General features: G+C 40.1%; 2 protein-coding genes across 2 annotated transcripts in view; both read left to right on the plus strand.

The window, feature by feature from the left end:
• LOC114645395 (extracellular calcium-sensing receptor-like) overlaps positions 1 to 22,130 on the plus strand; it is a 108,980-nt gene that overhangs the window by 56,464 nt on the left and 30,386 nt on the right. The gene's annotated exons all lie outside the window — the stretch shown is intronic.
• On the plus strand, positions 952 to 21,433 carry LOC114643277 (extracellular calcium-sensing receptor-like). Its single transcript, XM_028791885.2, has 6 exons — positions 952 to 1,157; positions 1,327 to 1,615; positions 2,246 to 3,055; positions 3,542 to 3,769; positions 14,191 to 14,314; positions 19,814 to 21,433. Exons 1-6 carry the CDS (start codon positions 952 to 954, stop codon positions 20,713 to 20,715), a joined length of 2,559 nt encoding a protein of 852 aa, XP_028647718.2. The 3' UTR covers positions 20,716 to 21,433.

Consider the following 22,130-nt stretch of genomic DNA (forward strand, 5'->3'; position numbering starts at 1 on the left):
TTATTCTGCTGCATCATATGTGTATAACAGACCAGTATTCTTGGAGGTAAAAAAGTCTGTAACAAATCTGAAACAGAATGTCTGACCTTTTTGAGGGGTAGAACGTGAATATTGAGTGAAGGATGATGAAGTTATAGCCAGTTGAATCAAAATAGCAGAAAACTGACAAATATGAAGGAGTTTAAAGGGTTAAAGTACTTACACAATGGTGGCACTGATTAAGAAACTATATTTATGAGAAAGACTTGAGATGTGTATTACTTTCCTAGGCCAGGTATTGCAAAAAAGGCTAACACAATACTGTTTCAAAAACAACTATAGAAAAGTTAGGCTTAGGCTGTAACTATGTATAATGGATAGGTGGCCATCCCTTTCACCATTAAATTGGTATGGAAAAAGGTATAACTTAAGGCTAATCATGAAATGGACAGAATGCTCAAGGGTTCCGTTATCAAACTGCTGTCATCAAAAGATGCCCTGAATAATAGTTAGAACATTTTGCTGTATATCAAATAAACATCTTATTTGCTGAGAAGATTTCCAAAATTGGTTTGAAAATGTACAGTATAAGGATGTCAGTGGCTTGTGATGTAAGAAAATTGCATTAAACTACTACATTTCATCAAACTCAAACAGTTGAATTCACCAAATTGAAATTTACATTTTCAGCAGTTACTATTAAATTGATTTGCTTTTGTTGATATCTATAATAGAATGCTTTGAAATGATTCCTGAAATCCAAGGTTGTTAATTTATTCAAAAATGCTTCTAGAAAAAATACTGATATAATCACTTCATTTACAAATATAATGATCTAATGTATTTCTCAACCTTACTTTGGGAATTAGTGCCATATATCAAATAGCATTTACTTAAAACACAAGAGATGTAGCAAACTATATAAAGCATGTAATCAAAGGCTAGTGTTCACATGCAAAGCACCGATGCTAAATGGAAATGATATTCTTGGCAGTTGTATTACTTGTGCTGTTAATAAGAGCAGAAGAGCCATTATGTAGGCTGCAAGCAAATCTCAGTTTCCCTCAGTTTTCCAAAGATGGAGATATTATGATTGGAGGAATCTTTTCATTACACACAAGCAATAATCCAACAAAACCAATTTTTAACTCCTTTCCAGAACCTCTACTATGCAAAAGGTAACATATATAATTTAACATTTTATCACCACCTTACTTTATAATGTAATTTATAGTAATGCCTAACATGCCTAGAATATCTTAAAATTCAAATCAAAATGGTTCTACTAATAAATGTTCTCATGCATGAAAAGTAATCTATATTAAACTCTTGTATTCAACAATTCAGTTTAAATTTCAGAGAATTTCAGTTTGCAAAAACTATGATGTTTGCAATTGAAGAGATTAATAACAATACCAGCATTCTTCCTAACATTTCATTGGGCTACAACATCTATGATGCATGTGAGTCTGTACCACAGTCTGTAAGAGCAGCCATGGCTTTAGTTAATGGACAACAGGAAACAATCTCAGACAAATTCTGCACCAAGAGACCTGTTCATGCAATAATTGCACAATCTTCATCATCGCAGACTATTGCAATAGCCACCACCTCTGGCCCTTTCCGTGTGCCTGTGGTAAGACCTGCTTTGTCTACTTTTAATGTTAATTTTGTTGTCTGAAGTACATTTGGAATGATAACATTGCATGTAAAGAGTCCCGTTGATACAGTACTTCAGTTTCAGTGTCTGTATCTAAAAGCCCCATCTAACAATTAAAGACAGATTTTCACAATCTGTACCAATTGAAGAGTAATGGTCATTGCCCGTCTATATATATATTTTTACATTTTTCTTGTATTCCATTCAGATTGTCTGTCTAGCCACTCTGATATTCCAAAGACATGCATGTTAGATTAATTGGCAGCTAAAAATTAGCAGCCGTATGGGTGTGGGTGAGTGTGATGGACTTGTAACCTACTTGCATTTGGTTCTTGCTTTGTACTGAGTGTTGGTAGTGATATGGCTACCACTCCCAAAAAAACTTGTTCTGGTAAACAATATTTTTTCCATGTGGTATTATTTTACTTTATAAATGATATAATGTTTCTAAACTCTAAAAACTGCATAAAAGAGCTTATAAAAAGGAAACAATGGATGAATAAGATCAAATAAATGCACATATTTTAGAAGATAGCAATCAACTTTATATTCTTCGCATATGAATTTTAATGTTTTTATAACTAATGTATCATTTTTATATAACAGATAAGTCACTTTGCAACCTGTGCATGTTTAAGCAATAGAAACGAATTTCCAGCATTTTTTAGAACCATACCAAGTGATTATTATCAGAGTAGAGCAATGGCCCAACTTGTAAAGCATTTTGGATGGACTTGGGTTGGAGCAATAAGAAGTGACAATGATTATGGAAACTATGGAATGGCCACTTTTGTACAAGCAGCTCAACTGGAAGGAGTCTGCATTGCATATTCAGAGGCATTTTTTAGAACAGACCCCAGAGAAAAAATTCTTAAAATTGTTGAAGTGATTAAAACATCCACTGCAAAAGTAGTTGTGACTTTTCTTGCACAAGGAGATATTATTGTTCTGCAGCGAGAGCTTTTGCTGCAGAATGTAACGGGGCTCCAATGGATTGGAAGTGAATCATGGATTACTGATCAGTTCCTGGCTTTGGGAAATAGTTATAAAGTTCTTGGTGGTGCAATTGGATTTGCAGTAGGAAATGCAGTAATACCAGGCTTAAAAGAGTTTTTAATTAAGCTTGGTCCAGCTGAGATTATGAAGAACAATTTTGTAAGGGAGTTTTGGGAAACTGTATTTAGCTGCTCTTTTGAAATCCAAAGCACATCTGAAAATCCTAATGTTTGCACCGGATTTGAAAATCTGACTAATATATATAATCAGTATAGTGATGTATCCGAGCTAAGAATTTCGAATAATGTCTATAAAGCAGTATATGCTATAGCATGGTCTCTCCATAATCTTTTCTCATGTCAAAATTATCAAACTAATAATGGAAGTTGTTCAATCAAACTTAATATTGAACCATGGGAGGTAAGAAACAAAATTATGATTCTATTTATATGTACAGTATTTATTTAAAGGTGGTATAATGATGAGGCGACCAATACTGGTGCTTTAAAGCCCAAGTAGTCTAAGTTAGAAAGCCAGCTTGATCACTGCATGGTTAAAGTGTGCGAATTTTTCTCAGTCTGTATGTGTTTCATTTTTTATAAACATGTACTTTTCCTTGAGATATGATAAGTTTAGTTCCCCACCATGCCTTCTATCATCCTATGGATGTCAAACTGAGGTAGACTGTCAAATATTGATTGATCTAGTAGAGGTGAGAGGGCCATTAATGTGTGACATTCCAACCTAGGTTGAGATCTGCCTTGTGTTTAGGGCTGCTAAAACAAGCCTAACATTGAATTAGCGGGGTGCTGTAAGTGAATGAGTGGATATTCATGCACATATATTAAAATTAAACTGTCATCATGTATTCTTTATAAACATTCACTTTATTAATGATTCCTTCAGGTTTTAGATTACATTAAAAGGGTTAATTTTACAACGAAGAATGGAGAAAGGGTATATTTTGATGAAAATGGAGATCCAGTGGCGAGATATGAGTTAATAAATTGGCAGCTCACAAATGAAGGGTTCACTGAATTCATGACAGTTGGATTCTATGATGCATCATTACCTTCTGATAAACAATTTATCATGAACAATTCTAAAATTGTTTGGGTAAATGGCAGCGTTAAGGTAAGAGTTAAATTCATATGAGATATGATGATAGTGTTATTTAATCCGTTAAGGCATTTTCATTATCAGCATTGTCTTGCCTCAGAGTTAATATACTGAAACTAATTTTAACAATTATGTAAATTAAAAAAAATATTTTGCTTCTGATATATACGTCTTAAAATATATAAACAGCTATTACATTTAGCAGATTGCCTTTTCATAGGAATATGTTGTGGTGATGTTAAATTAACAAGAGGTGCTTTCAAGATTGGTTCCTTCCTTGATCCAAATACTATTTTCCTATAATACAGTACTATAGATTATTGCTCATTTTATTCTTGTAGAGTGTTTTTCTTGTAAGTATAAAATTGTAATAGAAAGATGACAAACTATGCAAAATTTTCATATACGTGAATACATCCATCCATCCATCCATTCATCCATCCTCTTCTGCTTATCCTTGGTCGGGTCGCGGGGGCAGCAGCTTGAGCAGAGATGCCCAGACTTCCCTCTTCCCGGCCACTTCTTCTAGCTCTTCTGGGAGAATCCCAAGGCGTTCCCAGGCTGGCCGGGAGACATAGTCCCTCCAGCGTGCCCTGGGTCTTCCCCGGGGCCTCCACCCAGTTGGACGTGCCTGGAACACCTCACCAGGGAGGCGTCCAGGAATCATCCTGATCAAATGCCCGAGCCACCTCATCTGACTCCTCTTGATGCGGAAGAGAAGCTACTCTACTCTGAGCCCCTCCCGGATGACTGAGCTTCTCACCCTGTCTTTAAGAGAAAGCCCAGACACCCTGTGGTGGAAACTCATTTCAGCCGCTTGTATTCACGATCTTGTTCTTTCGGTCACTACCCATAGCTCATGACCATAGGTGAGGGTAGGAACATAGATCGACTGGTAAATTGAGAGCTTTGCCTTACGGCTCAGCTCCTTTTTCACTACGACAGACTGATGCAGAGCCCGCATCACTGCGGATGCCGCACCGATCCGCCTGTCGATCTCATGCTCCATTCTTTCCTCGCTCGTGAACAAGACCCTGAGATACTTGAATTCCTCCACTTGGGGCAGGATCTCGCCTCCCACCCTGAGAGGGCACACCACCCTTTTCCGGCTGAGGACCATGGTCTCAGATTTGGAGGTGCTGATTCCCATCCTAGCCGCTTCACACTCAGCTGCGAACCGATCCAGAGAGAGCTGAAGATCATGGCCTGATGAAGCAAACAGGACAACATCATCTGCAAAAAGCAGTGACCCAATCCTGAGTCCACCAAACCGGACCCCCTCAACACCCTGGCTACACCTAGAAATTCTGTCCATAAAAGTTATGAACAGAATCAGTGACAAAGGGCAGCTCTGGTGGAGTCCAACTCTCACTGGAAACGGGTTCGACTTACTGCCAGCAATGCGGACCAAGCTCTGACACCAGTTGTACAGGGACCGAACAGCCCTTATCAGGGGGTCCGGTACCCCATACTCCCGGAGCACCCCCCACAGGATTCCCCAAGGGACACGGTCGAATGCCTTTTCCAAGTCCACAAAACACATGTAGACTGGTTGGGCAAACTCCCATGCACCCTCCAGGACTCTGCTAAGGGTGTAGAGCTGGTCCACTGTTCAACGACCAGGACGAAAACCACACTGTTCCTCCTGAATCCGAGGTTCGACTATCCGACGGACCCTCCTCTCCAGAACCCCTGAATAGACTTTTCCAGGGAGACTGAGGAGTGTGATTCCTCTGTAGTTGGAACACACCCTCTGGTCCCCCTTCTTAAAGAGGGGGACCGCCACCCCGGTCTGCCAATCCAGAGGCACTGTCCCCGATGTCCATGCGATGTTGCAGAGACGTGTCAACCAAGACAGTCCTACAACATCCAGAGCCTTGAGGAACTCCGGGCGTATCTCATCCACCCCCGGGGCCCTGCCACCATGGAGTTTTTTGACCACCTCGGTGATCTCAGTCCCAGAGATGGGGGAGCCCACCTCCGAGTCCCCAGGCTCTGCTTCCTCATTGGAAGGCATGTTAGTGGGATTGAGGAGGTCTTTGAAGTACTCCCCCGACTGACCCACAACGTCCTGAGTCGAGGTCAGCAGCGCACTATCCTCACCATATACAGTGTTGACACTGCACTGCTTTCCCCTTCTGAGACGCCGGATGGTGGACCAGAATCTCCTCGAAACCGTCCGAAAGTCGTTCTCCATGGCCTCCCTAAACTCCTCCCATGCCCGAGTTTTTGCTTCAGCAACCACCGAAGCCGCATTCTGCTTGGCCTGCTGGTACCTATTAGCTGCCTCCAGAGTCCCACAGGACAAAAGGGTCCGGTAAGACTCCTTCTTCAGCTTGACAGCCTCCCTCACCGCCGGTGTCCACCAAAGGGTTTGGGGATTGCCACCACGACAGGCACAGATCACCTTACGGCCACAGCTCCGGACAGCCGCCTCAACAATAGAGGCACGGAACATGGTCCATTCGGACTCAAAGTCCCCCACCTCCCTTGGGACGTGGTCGAAGTTCTGTCGGAGGTGGGAGTTGAAGCTACTTCTGACAGGAGACTCTGCCAGATGCTCCCAGCAGACCCTCACAACACGTTTGGGCCTACCAGGCCTGACCGGCATCCTCCCCCACCACTGAAGCCAACTCACAACCAGGTGGTGATCAGTTGACAGCTCCGCCCTTCTCTTCACCCGAGTGTCCAAGACATGTGGCCGCAAGTCCGACGACATGACTACAAAGTCGATCATCAAACTGATGCCTAGGGTGTCCTGGTGCCAAGTGCACATATGAACACCCCTATGCTTGAACATGGTGTTCGTTATGGACAATCCGTGACGAGCACAGAAGTCCAATAACAAAACACCACTCGGGTTCAGATCGGGGGGCCATTCCTTCCAATCACGCCCTTCCATTTCTCACTGTCATTTCCCACGTGAGCACTGAAGTCTCCCAGCAGTACAAGGGAGTGCCCAGAAGGTATGCCCTCTAGCACCCCCTCCAGGGACTCCAAAAAGGGTGGGTACTCCAAACTGCCATTCGGTGCATACGCACAAACAACTGTTAGGACCCGTCCCCCCACCCGAAGGCAGAGGGAGGCTACCCTCTCGTCCACCAGGGTAAACCCCAATGTACAGGCTCCAAGTCGGGGGGCAATAAGTATGCCCACACCCACTCTGCACCTCTCACCGGGGGCAACTCCAGAGTGGTAGAGAGTCCAGCCCCTCTCAAGGAGATTGGTTTTAGAATCCAAGCTGTGCGTCGAGGTGAGCCCAACTATATCTAGCCGGAACCTCTCTACCTTGCGCACTAGCTCAGGCTCCTTCCCCTTCAGAGAGGTGACATTCCACGTCCCAAGAGCCAGCTTCTGTAGCTGAGGATCGGACCGCCAAGGTCTCCGCCTTCGGCCACCACCCAACTCACACTGCACCCGACCTCCTTGGCCCCTCCCATAGGTGGTGAGCCCATGGGAAGCATATACGTGATGTGGCACCAGGACGGGACTCATGCCCGGCCAGGATGCCCAGGAAGACAGGAGAAGGGCTCATTCTCAAGGACCCTGGACCCCAGTACATCTGCCACACCAGGAAGTGCTGGGGGGAAGAAGAGAGGGAACACCCGGAGTGCTTCCGGGAGGACAGCCGGCATTTCCGCCACACTGGGGCGTGTCCGCAGGATTGCCAGTGCACACCTGGAACTCATCCGGGTACGGATAAAGGGGGCCGCCTCCCTTCATTCGAGGCTGGAGTCGGGTGGAAGCAGGACAAGGTGTTAGAAAGAGAGAAGGAGGCGGTCCAAAGAGGCAGAGTGGTTGGCCTGGACTTTGGGGAAGATTGGGGTTTGTGGCACAATACTTGTAAATAATAGTGTAAATAAATGTGTGTTGGGTGACATGAGCGTGTCTGCCTGTCTGTGTCCGAGCCAGTCTCCACAGTGAATACATATCTAAATGGAAATAAATATACATTTTTACATAATGTATGAACAGCTTAAAATTTCATCCATCCACCCTTCCAATTCATCAACCTGTTGTGTCATAAAGAGACAAAGCTTATTCTAGAAGCAAAGGGCAAAAGGCCAAAGACAACTACAAATGTGATGCCAGTCCAAAACAAGGAAGCATCCTCAAAAGTAATTTTCAAAGTAAACTATAATATATTTCAAAGCAGCAGAACACCTTATAGTGGATTACAAAATAATTCAAATGTAAGAAACATTAGTGAAAAATCCAGAGACATTGGTAAAAATCATCAAAAGGGAATAAATAACAGCTGGATATATATAATGTTAAGTTGATTGAAAATTAGAATTGATACCACAGCAGTCTGTATCTTTATGGTTGGTATAGTGGTATCTATAGTACTAGTAGTAGTAGAAGAAAACATTATAGTGACCTGGTCAGACATTCCCTCATAATATGAGGGAAGTAAATAAACATTTGCCAATAAATACCAAAACATCTCAGGTGTCTAACATGATTATACGCTCAAGTGAGATACAGTGGAACCTCGGTTTGCGAGTAACTTGGTTTATGAGTGTTTTGCAAGACGAGCTAAAATTTTTAATAAATTTTGACTTGATAAACGAGTGAGGTCTTGCAATACGAGTAGTATGTATACGCTTTGTCTGCTGAGCGTCATGTGATCACAACTGAGCTGATGGTGCTTCTCTCTCTCGCTGTCTCCTATTCTCCATCTTAGTCGGCATGCCTCACTCATATAGTCAACATCCGTATGCGCGTATACTGTTTACTACAGCATTGTGACTGTGTGTGTGTGTGCGCGCTGTGATGTGCGAGTCCCCGTCTTGCACCCCAAAACACGAAGCTGAGTCTCAATACTTTAGCAACACCAGCTTTATTCAGCTTGAAACAGTAACAGAGCGGTTATTTACTGCCACTCTCCTATTCACAGACACAGCAGTCAGGCAGGGCCGTGGCCAAGTAATACTGTGCCCTGCGCATTTTATAATGTTCCTTGTTCCTTGTATCACCCATTGACGGCAGGCGCTTATAGCATGTCCACGACCTTTTTGGATTCGCTTTTATGGCGAATGGGAGACTGCGATTACTTTGGGACGCTCTTCCGCGTGTCGTCCCGTTGGGTGGAATCCCACAAGAGTTTAGAAACTCACTCACACCAACCATGATTCTTTTTAAAGGTAAAGTGCAGGTTAATTTGTTTTATGTTTTTTTACTTTATATTTTGTACTAGGGGGCTCCGCCCCCTGCTCGCTTCGCTCGCCAACCCCTGGTGTTGGGAATGACAAAGAGCGTGATGTATGAATGAGATATAGAATAGTGTGACGGTGTAGATGATGCAAATAGAAAGCAAACAATAAAGTGTGTGGCACAGTGTAAAGGTTTATTTGAAAATTTATTTGTACACGCCGTTTAAGTGTAAAAGGTAATTCCAGCTCAGAACTTGAAAGGTCAATGAAGATGGTTATTGTTGTGATCAGAGTCAAGTTTGTCAGAGCTTAGAAAGAGTTGTGTCTCTCCAGGAAGTAATGGAATGACTTGGGTATTTATGTTTTGCACATTAATATTTTTTGGACCTAATATAGTGCGTTGTGTTAAAAGGGGCATTTGGTCTAATGAGATTGCTGTTCCAAATCTCTCTGTAACTAAGTTGTCGCAGATAAAGGCTTGAGGAATTGTAATAATATGTGGCTGAAGTCCATCTGTATTGGTGAGTGTACCATCTCTCAGTTGTAATAAACAATTGTTATGATCTGGTTCTGGACATCGTATCTTTTTTACTAACTGTATCTTTTGAAAGCAATGCCAATTGTCTGCGTATTTTAAGGTGCACTGAACAATAGCTGAGTGCATGGCATCTGGAAGAATAGCTAAGCACTGTCTAAAATCTCCTCCTCATAAAAGTACCTTTCATCCAAATCGAATATTATTATTCATAAACGTTTGTAGAAGTTTATGAATGGTGTTGAGTAAGTGACTTCATGCCATTGTACATTCATCAATAATTAACATTTTTTCAAGACGGATGTCACGTGCAGTGCCACCGTTAATGTTCATAGTGGATACCGATTTGTAGGATCTAATGCAGTTGATAAAGATTTCACTTTCAGGTACATCGTTAGTTAGAAGCTTTTGTAGATATTCAGTATATGAATGTAAAGAAGGCAGTCTAATTTGACCCTTTTGACAACAACGTGTAAATGTATTACTTGTATTGCCAGTTGTTTTTTCTGGGAAGTGAACTGAATGACAATGATTGCAAATGACATTCATTAATCCGAATGAATTTTCCTGGTGTATGTTTTGCTTGTGCCGTTTGAGAGGCGCGTTGTTGCATGTGTAGTATTTGGGACGTGTTGTTTTGGAGCTGTAATCGATTTGCCTGTGCTGTGTGAGAAGCCTGTTGTAGCCTTCCTTGCCGTTAACGTATGTCTGAGACGGGAGGTGTTTCGTTTTGAATCCGTGACTGTTGCGATGCAGCACTTTGATTGATATCTTGCGTCATGTGGATCTAGGATGTAGATTTGTGCATATTTGCGTTGTTGATTTGTTTCAGGGTGCACTGTTCCAATGCGATGCAGTATTTGTGCACATATGGGAAAGCAGTATGGGCCATTGCCTTTTGGTGGCCTGATATTTACTCCGGTAGATGCAAAAACAAATGAACTATTGTAGGATCTAATGCAGTTCATAAAGTTTTTACTTTTAGGTACATCGTTAGTTAGAAGCTTTAGTTGAGCTTTGCGTTTTTGGAGTCGAGACATTTTTTCTTTTAGAAATATGGATAAGTAATAAGGAGTATTGCACTCACTGTTAATATGGAGCCTTTCCTGCGGTTGAACGGTTAATAGTGCCTTATTGTAATGAGATCCACCTATGCTGCATAGCCATCTATTTTGTTGTTTCTTTCGTGTTCGTGTGGTTGTTCCTGTTATCCTTTCCTTTTCGTTTTGTACCCGTGACTGTGTATTCATGACTTGTTTCTTTCTCAGCATGCGAAATATGGATAAGTAATAAGGAGGATCGCAGTCACTGTGAATATGTTTCCTTTTCTGCAGTTGAACGGTTAATAGTGCTTTATTGTAAGGAGATCCACCTATGCTGACACCTATGCTGTCTAGTGTGAAGGTGTTGACGTTCACTTTAGAATACGTGGCTTTGGGTGTCACTTCTTATGGATGTGTGTGGGGGGGGGGGTGGGGGGGGGTGAGGATTGTTGTTGCGCGAGCGTCTTCTTTCTTTTTGTGTTCCTGTGTCTTGTTTGAATTCCCCTCTTTGTGTGTGTCCCGTCCCTTGCTTGTAGGGTCTGTGGGGTGGTTTTGTGTTCTTTTTTTTGTGTTCCATGGGCTTGTTGAATCCCCCTCTTGGTGTGTGTCCCGTCCGGTGCCTGTAGGGGGGGGGGGTGTTGCCTTGCTGTTGTGCGCGAGCCTCTTTTTTTTTTTTTTTTTTTGGGTCTAGTTTCGTGTGCAATGTGTTTCGTGCTTTGCCTGCGTTTGACTACTTTTTTTATGTGCCTTTTCCTTTTTTCGGTGCTTGTCGCGCGTCATTTCTCCTTTTTTGTCTTTTTTCTGTGCTCACTCCTTTTTTCCGTGGTCTTGTCCGCCTCTCGCGGCTCCTCATCCGCCTCTCGCGGACTCATTTTGCGCCTGCGCAGTACGTCTTTTTGCAGCTACGGCCCATGGCCGGATGTGCCTGCGTCAATCATCCGGTTTAGCATTCTCGGTTAGTAATATGGATTATTCATTTTTATATGAATAGTTTTGGGTTGTGGAACGAATCATCTGAGTTTCCATTATTTCTTATGGGGAAATTCGCTTTGATACATGAGTGCTTTGGACTGCGAGCACGTACGTTTCCTGAATGAATTATGCTTGTAAACTGAGGTTCCAATGTATGGAACCAATGAAAGTTACTAAACTCGATATTCCAGTTTTCCTGTTACATCCCATATATGTGTGTGTTACAGTAGAACATTGATTAATGAAACTATTTAGGGACAAGTTTGGTTCAGCTAATTAAATAATTTAAATAATCAAAGATATACGAGAATACCCTGTTTATACAATACAAAGGGTTAGGCCTACAATTGCATTTTTATACACTGTTACCATTGTATTTTGAAATATAAAAAAATTATAAAAATTTATTTAGGAAGTGCTTTGTACATAATAACCAAAATCTTTTGAAGAAACAATGTACTGTATACTATATTATTTTTATTTTAAACTTAGTTAACTGTTTTATGGTAACCTTTTTAATCACAAGAAAAAATAAAATTACACAATTAATTGCACACAAATCTGGGAAGGTTTTTTTAAATACTATATGTAAACTTGAATTTTCTTTTTAAACATTTTTTGGCAAAAAGGTCTCTCATCCTTTTTAACAGAAGCATCTCCTTAGAAATGCATTTAGACTGTTGCTCATATCATGCCATTCCAGTTTTTAACCATATACCATTATACCACATATCATTATACTATATTTATAGTAGTTTTACCATGTACTGTATTTGTGCCTCATCTGCAGGCCTTTTCTCCTTGTGCAACAGCATGGGGAAATGTATTCTGGTGCAGAATGGGAAAAGGGAGTGCAAATAGATTGCACATACCTGCACGCATTTCAGGGACACTTCTTTCCTCCTAAAATCCACTGGCCTTTGTGTGTGGCCATTGGTGAACCTCTAGAACAGTGATTCTTAAACCTTTTTTCTTGTGACCCAATTTTGCCCATTGCTTGTCTTCATGACCCATAACTACTATGAAACAGCGGCCTATCATCGTGCCGTTTCCCCTAACATTGCTGCTTGTTTCCCATGTGGAAAATCATCACCGAAGATCATCTGAGGGATGGAGCACTCTTGAAGATTCACAGATATACAGGACCCAGAGGTTTGTTCCAGCCTTGCAAGCAGCACCCCATTGCGGCCTTTTCTGTAAACGTTTTTCAAATCTTTTGTGACTCTTTCTCATTCACTTCAATTGTAAATCACAAATCGACATGACCTAATTAGAGATATCTTGTTTAAGTAACACTGCTGTAGAAGGATCCCGGCATGGATCAGCTTACAGAGTTAAGGAAAGTGACTGCAGATGGTGTTACCTCTGACATGAAATGACCATTGTGAGGTCATGTGAATATGCAGCCAAATAGAAGGAGGTGTGGAAGATTAGGTGGCGGTGGAGGGCCTGGCTGCAAAAAAATTCTTAGGGGGCAATGTTTTTTTCACTCAAAACAACTTTCAGTGAGTTTTACATTTCACAACTGGGAAATTGAACACAAAATGATTTTTTGGGGGAATCCTCACAAAACTGTATGAGAAACAAACCTAAGTTGTTCCACTCACCACAAACTGTACTGCATTTATCTTCAAATAAATAATTGAAAATGAATGCATTAAGCAGCAGGAGTAATACTTTAGCATATCAACCAGTATACTAAAAGTAGATACTGTAAGTTTGTTTTCTTTTTGGAGAGTGGCGATGCTTCAGGTAACTGGCAGCTTGAATGACTGATGTTTGGCTAGTCAACATTCTGATACATTTTGTTGGTTCTTAATTGACACTGTGATTAATGGGCCCTGCGATGGACTGCCATCATGTCCAGGGTAGGTTCCTGCCTTGTGCACAATATAGCTGTGATAGTGTGTGTCCGCCCATGACCCTAAATAGTAGGTTTGAGATTATTACATTATCATTTTTGATTTTGATCACAAAATAATACTTTAATGGCAGCATATAGCTACCAGAGGCAGCAGGAATGACTTAAGTAATATTTTTTTAACACTAGAATCCCTGACACATACGAAAAACTCCTAATCCCGGGACACCTTAAATTCCTTTCCTCATCAGTGTCTTTTGTTTTGCAAATGTGTCAATCAACACAAGCAGCAAGCAGCCTACTATCCAACCATACCAACAGCTGAAGTTAGTCGCAAATGTCTGCCAGCTCAAGTCTCTTTATTGTAGTGTGAGGTGCCTGGAGTAGTATAGGCTAAATAATATCGTTATTTGGAATACATACATGTCATGTGTGTTCTGTGTCTACAATGATCTGTTGAAGTGTAGGAAATGCTGCACACATGCCTAAAGCAGAAACTTTTTCCATGTTATATTAATAATGATGTGAAGTGTATAATGTGTGAAGACTTTAGTCCAAATATGAAATAAACATGCATGCTTTTATTCAAGAATATAACCAAAGTAAAAAAAAATCATTCAACTTATATTATATTGAAAGAATATGGAAACAATTTTGAGAAGTGCTATTTTAAATTACTTCAGTACAAACAAGCACTATTAGGTATTACTTCTGATATATGTCCTTATTGTTTATTGGTTGATCCTGATAGATCTTACATTTGTACCATTGTAATTTTCAGGATTTTAAATCAGGTTTTTAAACAGTCTTTATTTTTAATCAAAGATTAAAAAAGAGAACTAAAAAATACCTGTATCCTTCTGTTTTAGGTGCCTATATCAGTTTGCAGTGTAAGCTGTCTCCCCGGAACCCGAAAAGCTATTCAGAAGGGAAGACCTGCTTGCTGTTTTGACTGTTTGCCATGTGCTGAGGGTGAAATAAGTAACACAACAGGTACGAAATTTTATATTCTAGAAAACAGAAAAAATGTTTTTATATACAAACTATAATGCTGGTTCATGAAAGACTTCAATTAATGGCATGATTTATTATGGATAATGACTGAAAAACATTATAACAAGAAATATATGTGTCCACTGTTACACACACTAGGCATGAGCTTACCTCTGTTTTAGAAAATGTTTTGTATTTCTCATGTTAAAATGCTTAGCCTTCCAATATGTGGTGAATCAGCAGTCAAAAAGATTAGTCAAAGAGTTATGGAAGATCTCCTGTTAGGTGGATGGTTAGGATAAGATATATGATTGTAATTTATATGGCTGTTAATTTGTATTGTATTGTATTCCTTTAAAAATATAAGTAAAACTAAAAGTGATCAAACAAGTAGACTTGGTGAAGCTCATACAAATAAAACATCAGGGTGGAGTGGTGGCTCTGAGACTACGGATCTGCACTGGCAATCGGAAGGTTGCCAGTTCAAATCCTGTAAAATGCCAAAAGGGACTCTGCTCTTTTGGGCCCTTCAGCAAGGCCCTTAACCTGCAATTGCTAAGCGCTTTGAGTAGTGAGAAAGCGCTATATAAATGCAAAAAAAAAAAAATTATCAATAAAGACATACAACATAAGGCCACCAATAACATTATGCCATCATTACCAACAACCCACTAACAGCCATCATTATCATCATCATCATTCTTATCAGCCTCAACATAATCATCATTATTTCCATAACTCATTCCTTGATGAGGATCACAGTAGTCACATGCTGAGTTGAGCTGACTAGGCCACCCTATCTTTACTAACTTCTTCAAAAAACTTCCTGGGGAATTCTAAGATACACCCAGACCAACTCATCAGTCCAGAGTGTCCAGGTTTCGCAACAAGATATTCTTGCATAGGGCTGTGCTTTGTACACCTCCCATGGTAGGTGCTAAAGGGGCATTGTAACTACATGACCAAAACACACTTTTATATGGAAAAGCATCAGTTGTAATCCAAGGTCATCATGCTTAGCAACCCTGAAGGAGGAGCAGAAGAGATGTAATCCTTAAATTCCCAATATGGAGTGTATGTTAAATCATGAAAGGAGAGTAGTGAAAATTAACCTTTGGTGGAGTTCAATGCCCATGTTAATTGGATGAAATTAGTTTGGGTGTACTCTATGTGATTTATACTCAAATTATGACTTTGAGACATTTGTATTGTATAGTATAGTGTATTGTATAGTATAATGTAAACATGCAAACAACACTCTGTTTTCCTCTCTGCATTTTAAAGTTGAATTGTGATGAACCTTTCAACAATGGGAACAAGCTCCGACTGTATGGCTGGCAGTAGGGGAAGTGTGAATATCCCTACAGCTTGCTAGGGTATCTAACATGTGGCATCTTCACAGAAGGAGAGAAACCAATTTTGATCATAAAGTCCAGTTCCAGTTTAATTGCTTTATACAGAGGTGTGCCTGATTTTATATATATATATATATATATATATATATATATATATATATATATATATATATATATATATATATATATATTAGTGGAAGACCAGCCCTGACACAGACAGGCAGACACCAATGTTCCAAAGTTTCCAGTCCTCCACATAACCCAGTGTCCCTTCACTACACACCCCGAAGTCTGGGCCTTCCATTAGTTCGTCCTTCCATCACCGCCTCCACTCCTCTCCTCCGAGCTTCGTCCTCTTCCACCCAAATCTGGCTCATGACTGGAGGGAGGTGGCCCCTTTTATTCCCACCCAGATGTGCTCCAGGTGCCTCCTGATGAACTTCTTGCAGCATTTCCTTGTTTGGCAGAAGTGCCGCATGAGCACCCAGAAGCACTCTGGGTGTCCCTGGTAATACTTCCGCCAGCACTTCCGGGTGTGGCGGAAGTGCTGACGTCCAGGGCTCCTCAGTTATCTGGGCACCCCCTGGCGGTGGCCACAGGCCCCTATAGGGTTGAGCTGCCCTCTCGTGGTCCGGGGGAGGTGTAGTCCCTCTCCTGATCCTTCTAGGCATCTCGGCTGGGCATAGCCCCCAGCTGCCTGCCACTATATATATAGGGCGGAGTGGTGGCTCTGAGGCTAAGGATCTGCGCTGGTATCCAAAAGGTTGCCGGTTCGAATCCCCGCCACTGCCAAAAAAAAAAAAAAGGTCCTACTCTGTTGGGCCCTTGAGCAAGGCCCTTAACCTGTAATTGCTCCAGGGGCGCTGTACAATGGCTGACCCTGCACTCTGACCCCAAGGGGTATGTGAAAAACTAACAAATTCCTAATACAAGAAATTGTATAAGGCGAAATAAAGAACAAAAAAAAAAAAAAAAAAAAAAATATATATATATATATATATATATATATATGGAAGAGAAGACTCGGCCAACTCTCTGCCGCTTTTTGTACTGGCCTTAAATTTTACTTTTACGTTGTCCCAGTTGAATGTGTGTCCTGTCGATTTAGTATGTGCATATATCAAAGATAGTGCGTTCTTTCTTCTGACGGCGTTGCGATGTTCCTGTACACGTGTTGAGATTTTTTTTGACGTTTGTCCTATGTATACAGCTGAGTAAGAATTGCATAGAATACTATAAACTGCGTTTCGTGTTTCGGCTGTCGATTTCTTGTTTTTAGCATTAAACAGGTCCATGCGCAGATTGTTGGTGGGTTTATGTGCTATTCTGATGCCCCACTTGGTCAGGGTGCGTGCCGTGCCTTCTGACACATTATGGTGATACGGGAGTGAATGCCAGGTGGGGTGGGGGTTCTGATTTACGTCGATTGTATGCTGATTCCTTTGGCGTCTGCTGTGTAGACTCCGATATAATGAATGATTTTGAGTATCTGTTCGAGGTGAAAAGTTGAAACAGATAGCGTCTCTCATTAATTTTTGTTTCCTTGGTATTACAATGAGTGTGTACTCGTTTAAATAGGGTTTTCACGCAGCTCCGTTTATGAGATACCGGATGGTTGCTGGCGTAGTGTAGGATCTTGTCTGCGTAGCATTGTTTGCGGTAAACACTTGTGGTCAGGGTGGCGTCACTATTTCTTTTGATGTAAATGTCCAGGAAATTGATGTGTCGATTGTTTTCTTTTTCCATTATGAACTGGATTGCAGGGAATATTGTGTTAATATGATTGAAGAACTCATTCAGCTGGTTCTTTCTTAATATGACGAATGTGTCGTCTACATAGCGTATCCAAATTTTGGGTGTAATTAAATTAATTAAAAAAATTAATTAAACGATACACCCCCCCCCCCCTTGATCATACTGACTTAGTCACCGCCACCCACCCCCCCATCCCCCCCCCCACCAATACTGAATGTGTTGCTATATATTGCCTTTGATTCTTGTAAGTCTAAGCATTATCTTCTGATTAAGACCCCTGATAGGGGTTGAAAGCTCAGGAATAAAACTATTTTATGATACGTGATTCGTTTTTTCTCCCTTTGTGGATCTCCAACTGCAAATATATATATATATATATATATTGTGACAGATAGAGGTCGCTGTCGTCCTCTTGAATCCTTGGACAATACGCCAAACACCAGGTAAAAGTCCAAATATTACTTTTATTTGAACGATAACGTACACAAAGCACCCTCCACTCCACAATACTCATAAATTAATCACTACTCTAATCAATACAATACTCAATCCTCCACACTCCTAGACACTTCGCCACCCTTCCTCCCAGTTCAGCTCCCTGTACTGGTTTCCCAGAGTCCTTTATATAGTCCATGACCCGGAAGCGTTTCTCTCTTCTGTCCGTGTGATCATGAACACTTCCGGGTCGGATAAAAAGCTCCTTTCTTCAACCCGGAAGCACATTGTTTCTTCTTGTCATATGATCATGACGCACTTCCGGGTTATAGGGCACGTAAGAGTCTGATAGCCCCCTTACAGCGACTCCTGGTGGTCCCCAGGGTATCCAGCAGGGCTGTGCATAAAAACTACAAAGTCCATGAGGCCCTGGTGGAATTCGGGGCACATCCATGCTGTCGGGAGAGATCCTCCTGGCGGCCTGGGGGTGAGGACCGGAATATTTAGCCGGCCACCCACCACAATATATATATACTGTATATATATGAAAACGCCATTAACAGACACTTGGACATAAACCCAGCATATGCCAACTTAAGAAGGACATATGCACATTAATTAAACGATACACCCCCCCCCCCCCTTGATCATACTGACTTAGTCACCGCCACCCCCAATACTGAATGTGTTGCTAGATATTGCCTTTGATTCTTGTAAGTCTAAGCATTATCCTCTGATGAAGACCCCTGATAGGGGTTGAAAGCTCAGGAATAAAACTATTTTATGATACGTGATTCGTTTTTTCTCCCTTTGTGGATCTCCAACTGCAAATATGCAAACCGTATCACAGACCTTCTCTTCCATATATATATATATATATATATATATATATATATATATATATATATATATATATATATATAATGTTAAGCTGGTATTTTTCAAGAAGCTCCACTCAGCATTTTTGGACTGGGTCTGGGTGCACAACTTCTGTCACTCTGCCACCAGGCCCAGATCCAAGAGATGGTTCTATGTCCCTGTTCTAGAGGGGCTCTATGCATATCTCTAGAAAATATTGTTCTGTAGTTCATAGTTCATAATTCTAGGGTGGGCATAAACAACCAACTTAATACAAATCATAGTAGTATTATAAACAAATAAATCATATTAAATAGTGAGTGACATTGGAGAATTTCAAAGCGTGTAAGTATTTTCAAATATGTGTCAACTTGCTTTTTTAATTCTGTTAGAGATAGTTCTGTAGCACATTGACTGCTAACACTGTCATTTAATTTCTGCAAAGATCAAGGTTTAATTATTAACAATGCCTCTGTAAGTCCAGTTTTCCACATACTGTAGCTTTACTATGAGTTCTCTGATTTCACTGCACATGCCTATGATGTGTTGGTTAAGCTAACTGGCACTGTAACTGAATCTTGCTAAGGGATACTGATTCTTCATGACACTCTAGTGGAAAGTCTAAGTTCAGAATATGGAAGGATGGATTTATAGTGGAAATTTTGTGCCTACAAGGAATCTACTAAAATGTTGAATATAGTTTAGTGGAACTGGAGTGCAACTGTTTCAACTTTAGGCATACATTGACTTTATGGCAACATGTTGCATGTTCATAGCACATGCAAGTAAAAATGTAATTATTCTCTGTACATGTGACATTAATAACTCTATAAGCCTATAGAAAATTACATATATTAACTTGCATGACATACTACTTACTACACAGTAAAACAGCCTTGATTCCAAACAGGAAATATATTGTTTAGTTACAGATTAATTATTGAAGGATTAAAATGGAACTTCCAAAACATTTAAAAATATATTGCATTTGAGGGCACAATTTTTTTTTGAAACATTATGGGTAAAAAAAATAATAATAATGTAAGCAAATTATGTAAAAGACTTTTTTCAATTTTGTTTTCATTTTTTTTAACAGATTCTGTTGATTGTTTGAAATGTCCTCTTGATTTCTGGCCAAATGAGAAAAAAGACCTGTGCCTTTTGAAAAGTATGGAGTTCCTGTCATTCGGTGACATTATGGGAATTTTGCTTGGAACACTTTCACTCCTGGGAGCAAGTGTTACCATGTTCATCACATTGGTCTTCTTTTATTTTCGTGATACTCCTGTTGTTAGAGCAAATAATGCAGAACTAAGTTTTCTTCTCCTCTTTTCCTTGACCCTGTGCTTCCTGTGTTCTCTAACCTTCATTGGTCAACCCAGTGAATATTCCTGTATGTTGCGTCATACAGCATTTGGCATAACATTTGTCTTGTGCATTTCCTGTGTTTTGGCAAAAACAGTAGTTGTATTAATGGCTTTTAGGGCTACACTGCCAGGTAATAATATCATGAAATGGTTTGGAGTAAACCAGCAGAGAGCCAGTGTTTGTACCTTTACTTTAATACAGGTCCTAATTTGTTCTCTATGGTTGGCTACTTCACCTCCATTTCCCACTAAGAATGTTAAGCTTTATAAAGAAATTATCATTTTAGAATGTGACTTAGGGTCTGCAGTAGCATTCTGTACTGCATTAGGATACATTGGAATTCTTTCTTTAGTATGCTTTTTCCTGGCTTTCTTGGCTCGAAATCTTCCCGATAATTTTAATGAAGCGAAATTTATCACATTCAGCATGCTGATATTCTGTGCCGTTTGGATAACTTTTATTCCTGCTTATATTAGCTCCCCAGGGAAATTTACCGTTGCTGTGGAAATTTTTGCCATTTTAGCATCAAGTTTTGCATTATTATTCTGTATTTTTATTCCTAAATGTTATGTTATTTTGTTAAAACCAGAAAGTAATACAAAGAAACATTTGATGGGTAAAATAAAATAATTTAATGTTTTTTGACTCTTGAACATGTGTAAAATCTATTAAAAACATGAGAATGGATGGTGTTCTGTGATATACAGGTAGTGCTAACAAAGGTTGGAAATGCAAATATGATTTTTTTATATACTGTACTAACCCATCATGTACTATTTGCAAAATGTGTACTGAATTTTCTGCTGCCTACAATTTGACACTGTCTACAATTTCATGAGAAAGTCAGTTATCTGATGTCTTATTAATGAAGGCTGAAAATGTCTCAGGATGCTGTTCAAATTTTTCTCATAAATGCTCAGTTTATTTTTTACTTGTTGACTGCATCCTCATTTTTTTATCTGGCTTCTACACATTCATAAAAAATGGAAGTCTGAAAATACTGCTGATGGAGGCATAGTAATCCTAAAAGATAACCAACCTAGTGGGGCAGTCGATTAATGAATCAAATTAGGTTACAAGGGAGCACAAAGAATAATTCAGCAATGATGATTTTTTTCAATTCTTTCCACATGATGAATGAGCCTACATTATTCCGTGCAAATGCAACCCATAATATTATGAACCTTTCATGTTTTGTGGTCAAATAATTGTGACAATAATTACTTTTCTTTTCCAGTTCATCACACTTGAATTTATTTACAGTAAATAAAGTGAAGATGGATTCAAAGCTACCCAGCAACCCTGCTCTGAAATAGTGGGTTTGGCAGATTGCTGGCTGAATGGATGGATGAATGGATGGATGGATATTAAAATTTCTTAACTGCTAAATAATTACCTGTTTAAATTTCCTCATTATCATTAAAAACATTTATTACAAAATGTAAAAAGTGGCAAGTGCAATACAACCCAAATATACTTTCCTGCTGCAAAGTTAAAAGTTTGAAAATGACTTCTCACGATGTACATTAAACCTGTGCTTACAAACTGTTTTAAGGTGACACCTCACACTGCAGGAGAATGTGCCTCTAACTACAAATGCCCTTTGCTGATGATGTCTTGTTCTCTGAGTTTATTACCAGCCTCAGTCCTGTTAATGTTTTTACTAAAATGTCAGCAAGTTGAGGCATCTTTGTCACTGAAACTCTTAAAACAATAATCACTGTTATATTGTGTCATTTATCACTATCTATTGGTAACTAGGTTTACAGAACAATGGATACAAGACCTTGATTATAGAGTAGTGTTAAATGCTTCATTGATGCAGACATCACCTCTTTTCAAGGTACTATGACCTATATATTATAATCTTTTTTTGGCACTCCCATATCATATATGTGGACTTGATTCCTGCAAGCAGCACTTCAGTAAGAGGATGCACTAGTCACTATTAGGAATGAGTTGATCTACTAAAACACAATGATTATAATAATATTATTATTATTTATTATTATTATATTATTATTATTATTAATAATGTGATTCCT

This window comes from Erpetoichthys calabaricus, chromosome 2 (genome assembly GCF_900747795.2).
Source record: "Erpetoichthys calabaricus chromosome 2, fErpCal1.3, whole genome shotgun sequence".
NCBI classification, from domain to species: domain Eukaryota; kingdom Metazoa; phylum Chordata; class Cladistia; order Polypteriformes; family Polypteridae; genus Erpetoichthys; species Erpetoichthys calabaricus.

Excerpts from the sequence above, each read along its gene's own strand:
- LOC114643277 (XM_028791885.2), top strand. The coding sequence starts at position 952 with ATGGAAATGATATTCTTGGCAGTTGTATTACTTGTGCTGTTAATAAGA. Across the intron at positions 3,056-3,541 it reads TTAATATTGAACCATGGGAG|GTTTTAGATTACATTAAAAG; the intron begins GTAAGAAACAAA and ends TGATTCCTTCAG. Across the intron at positions 14,315-19,813 it reads TGAAATAAGTAACACAACAG|ATTCTGTTGATTGTTTGAAA; the intron begins GTACGAAATTTT and ends TTTTTTTAACAG.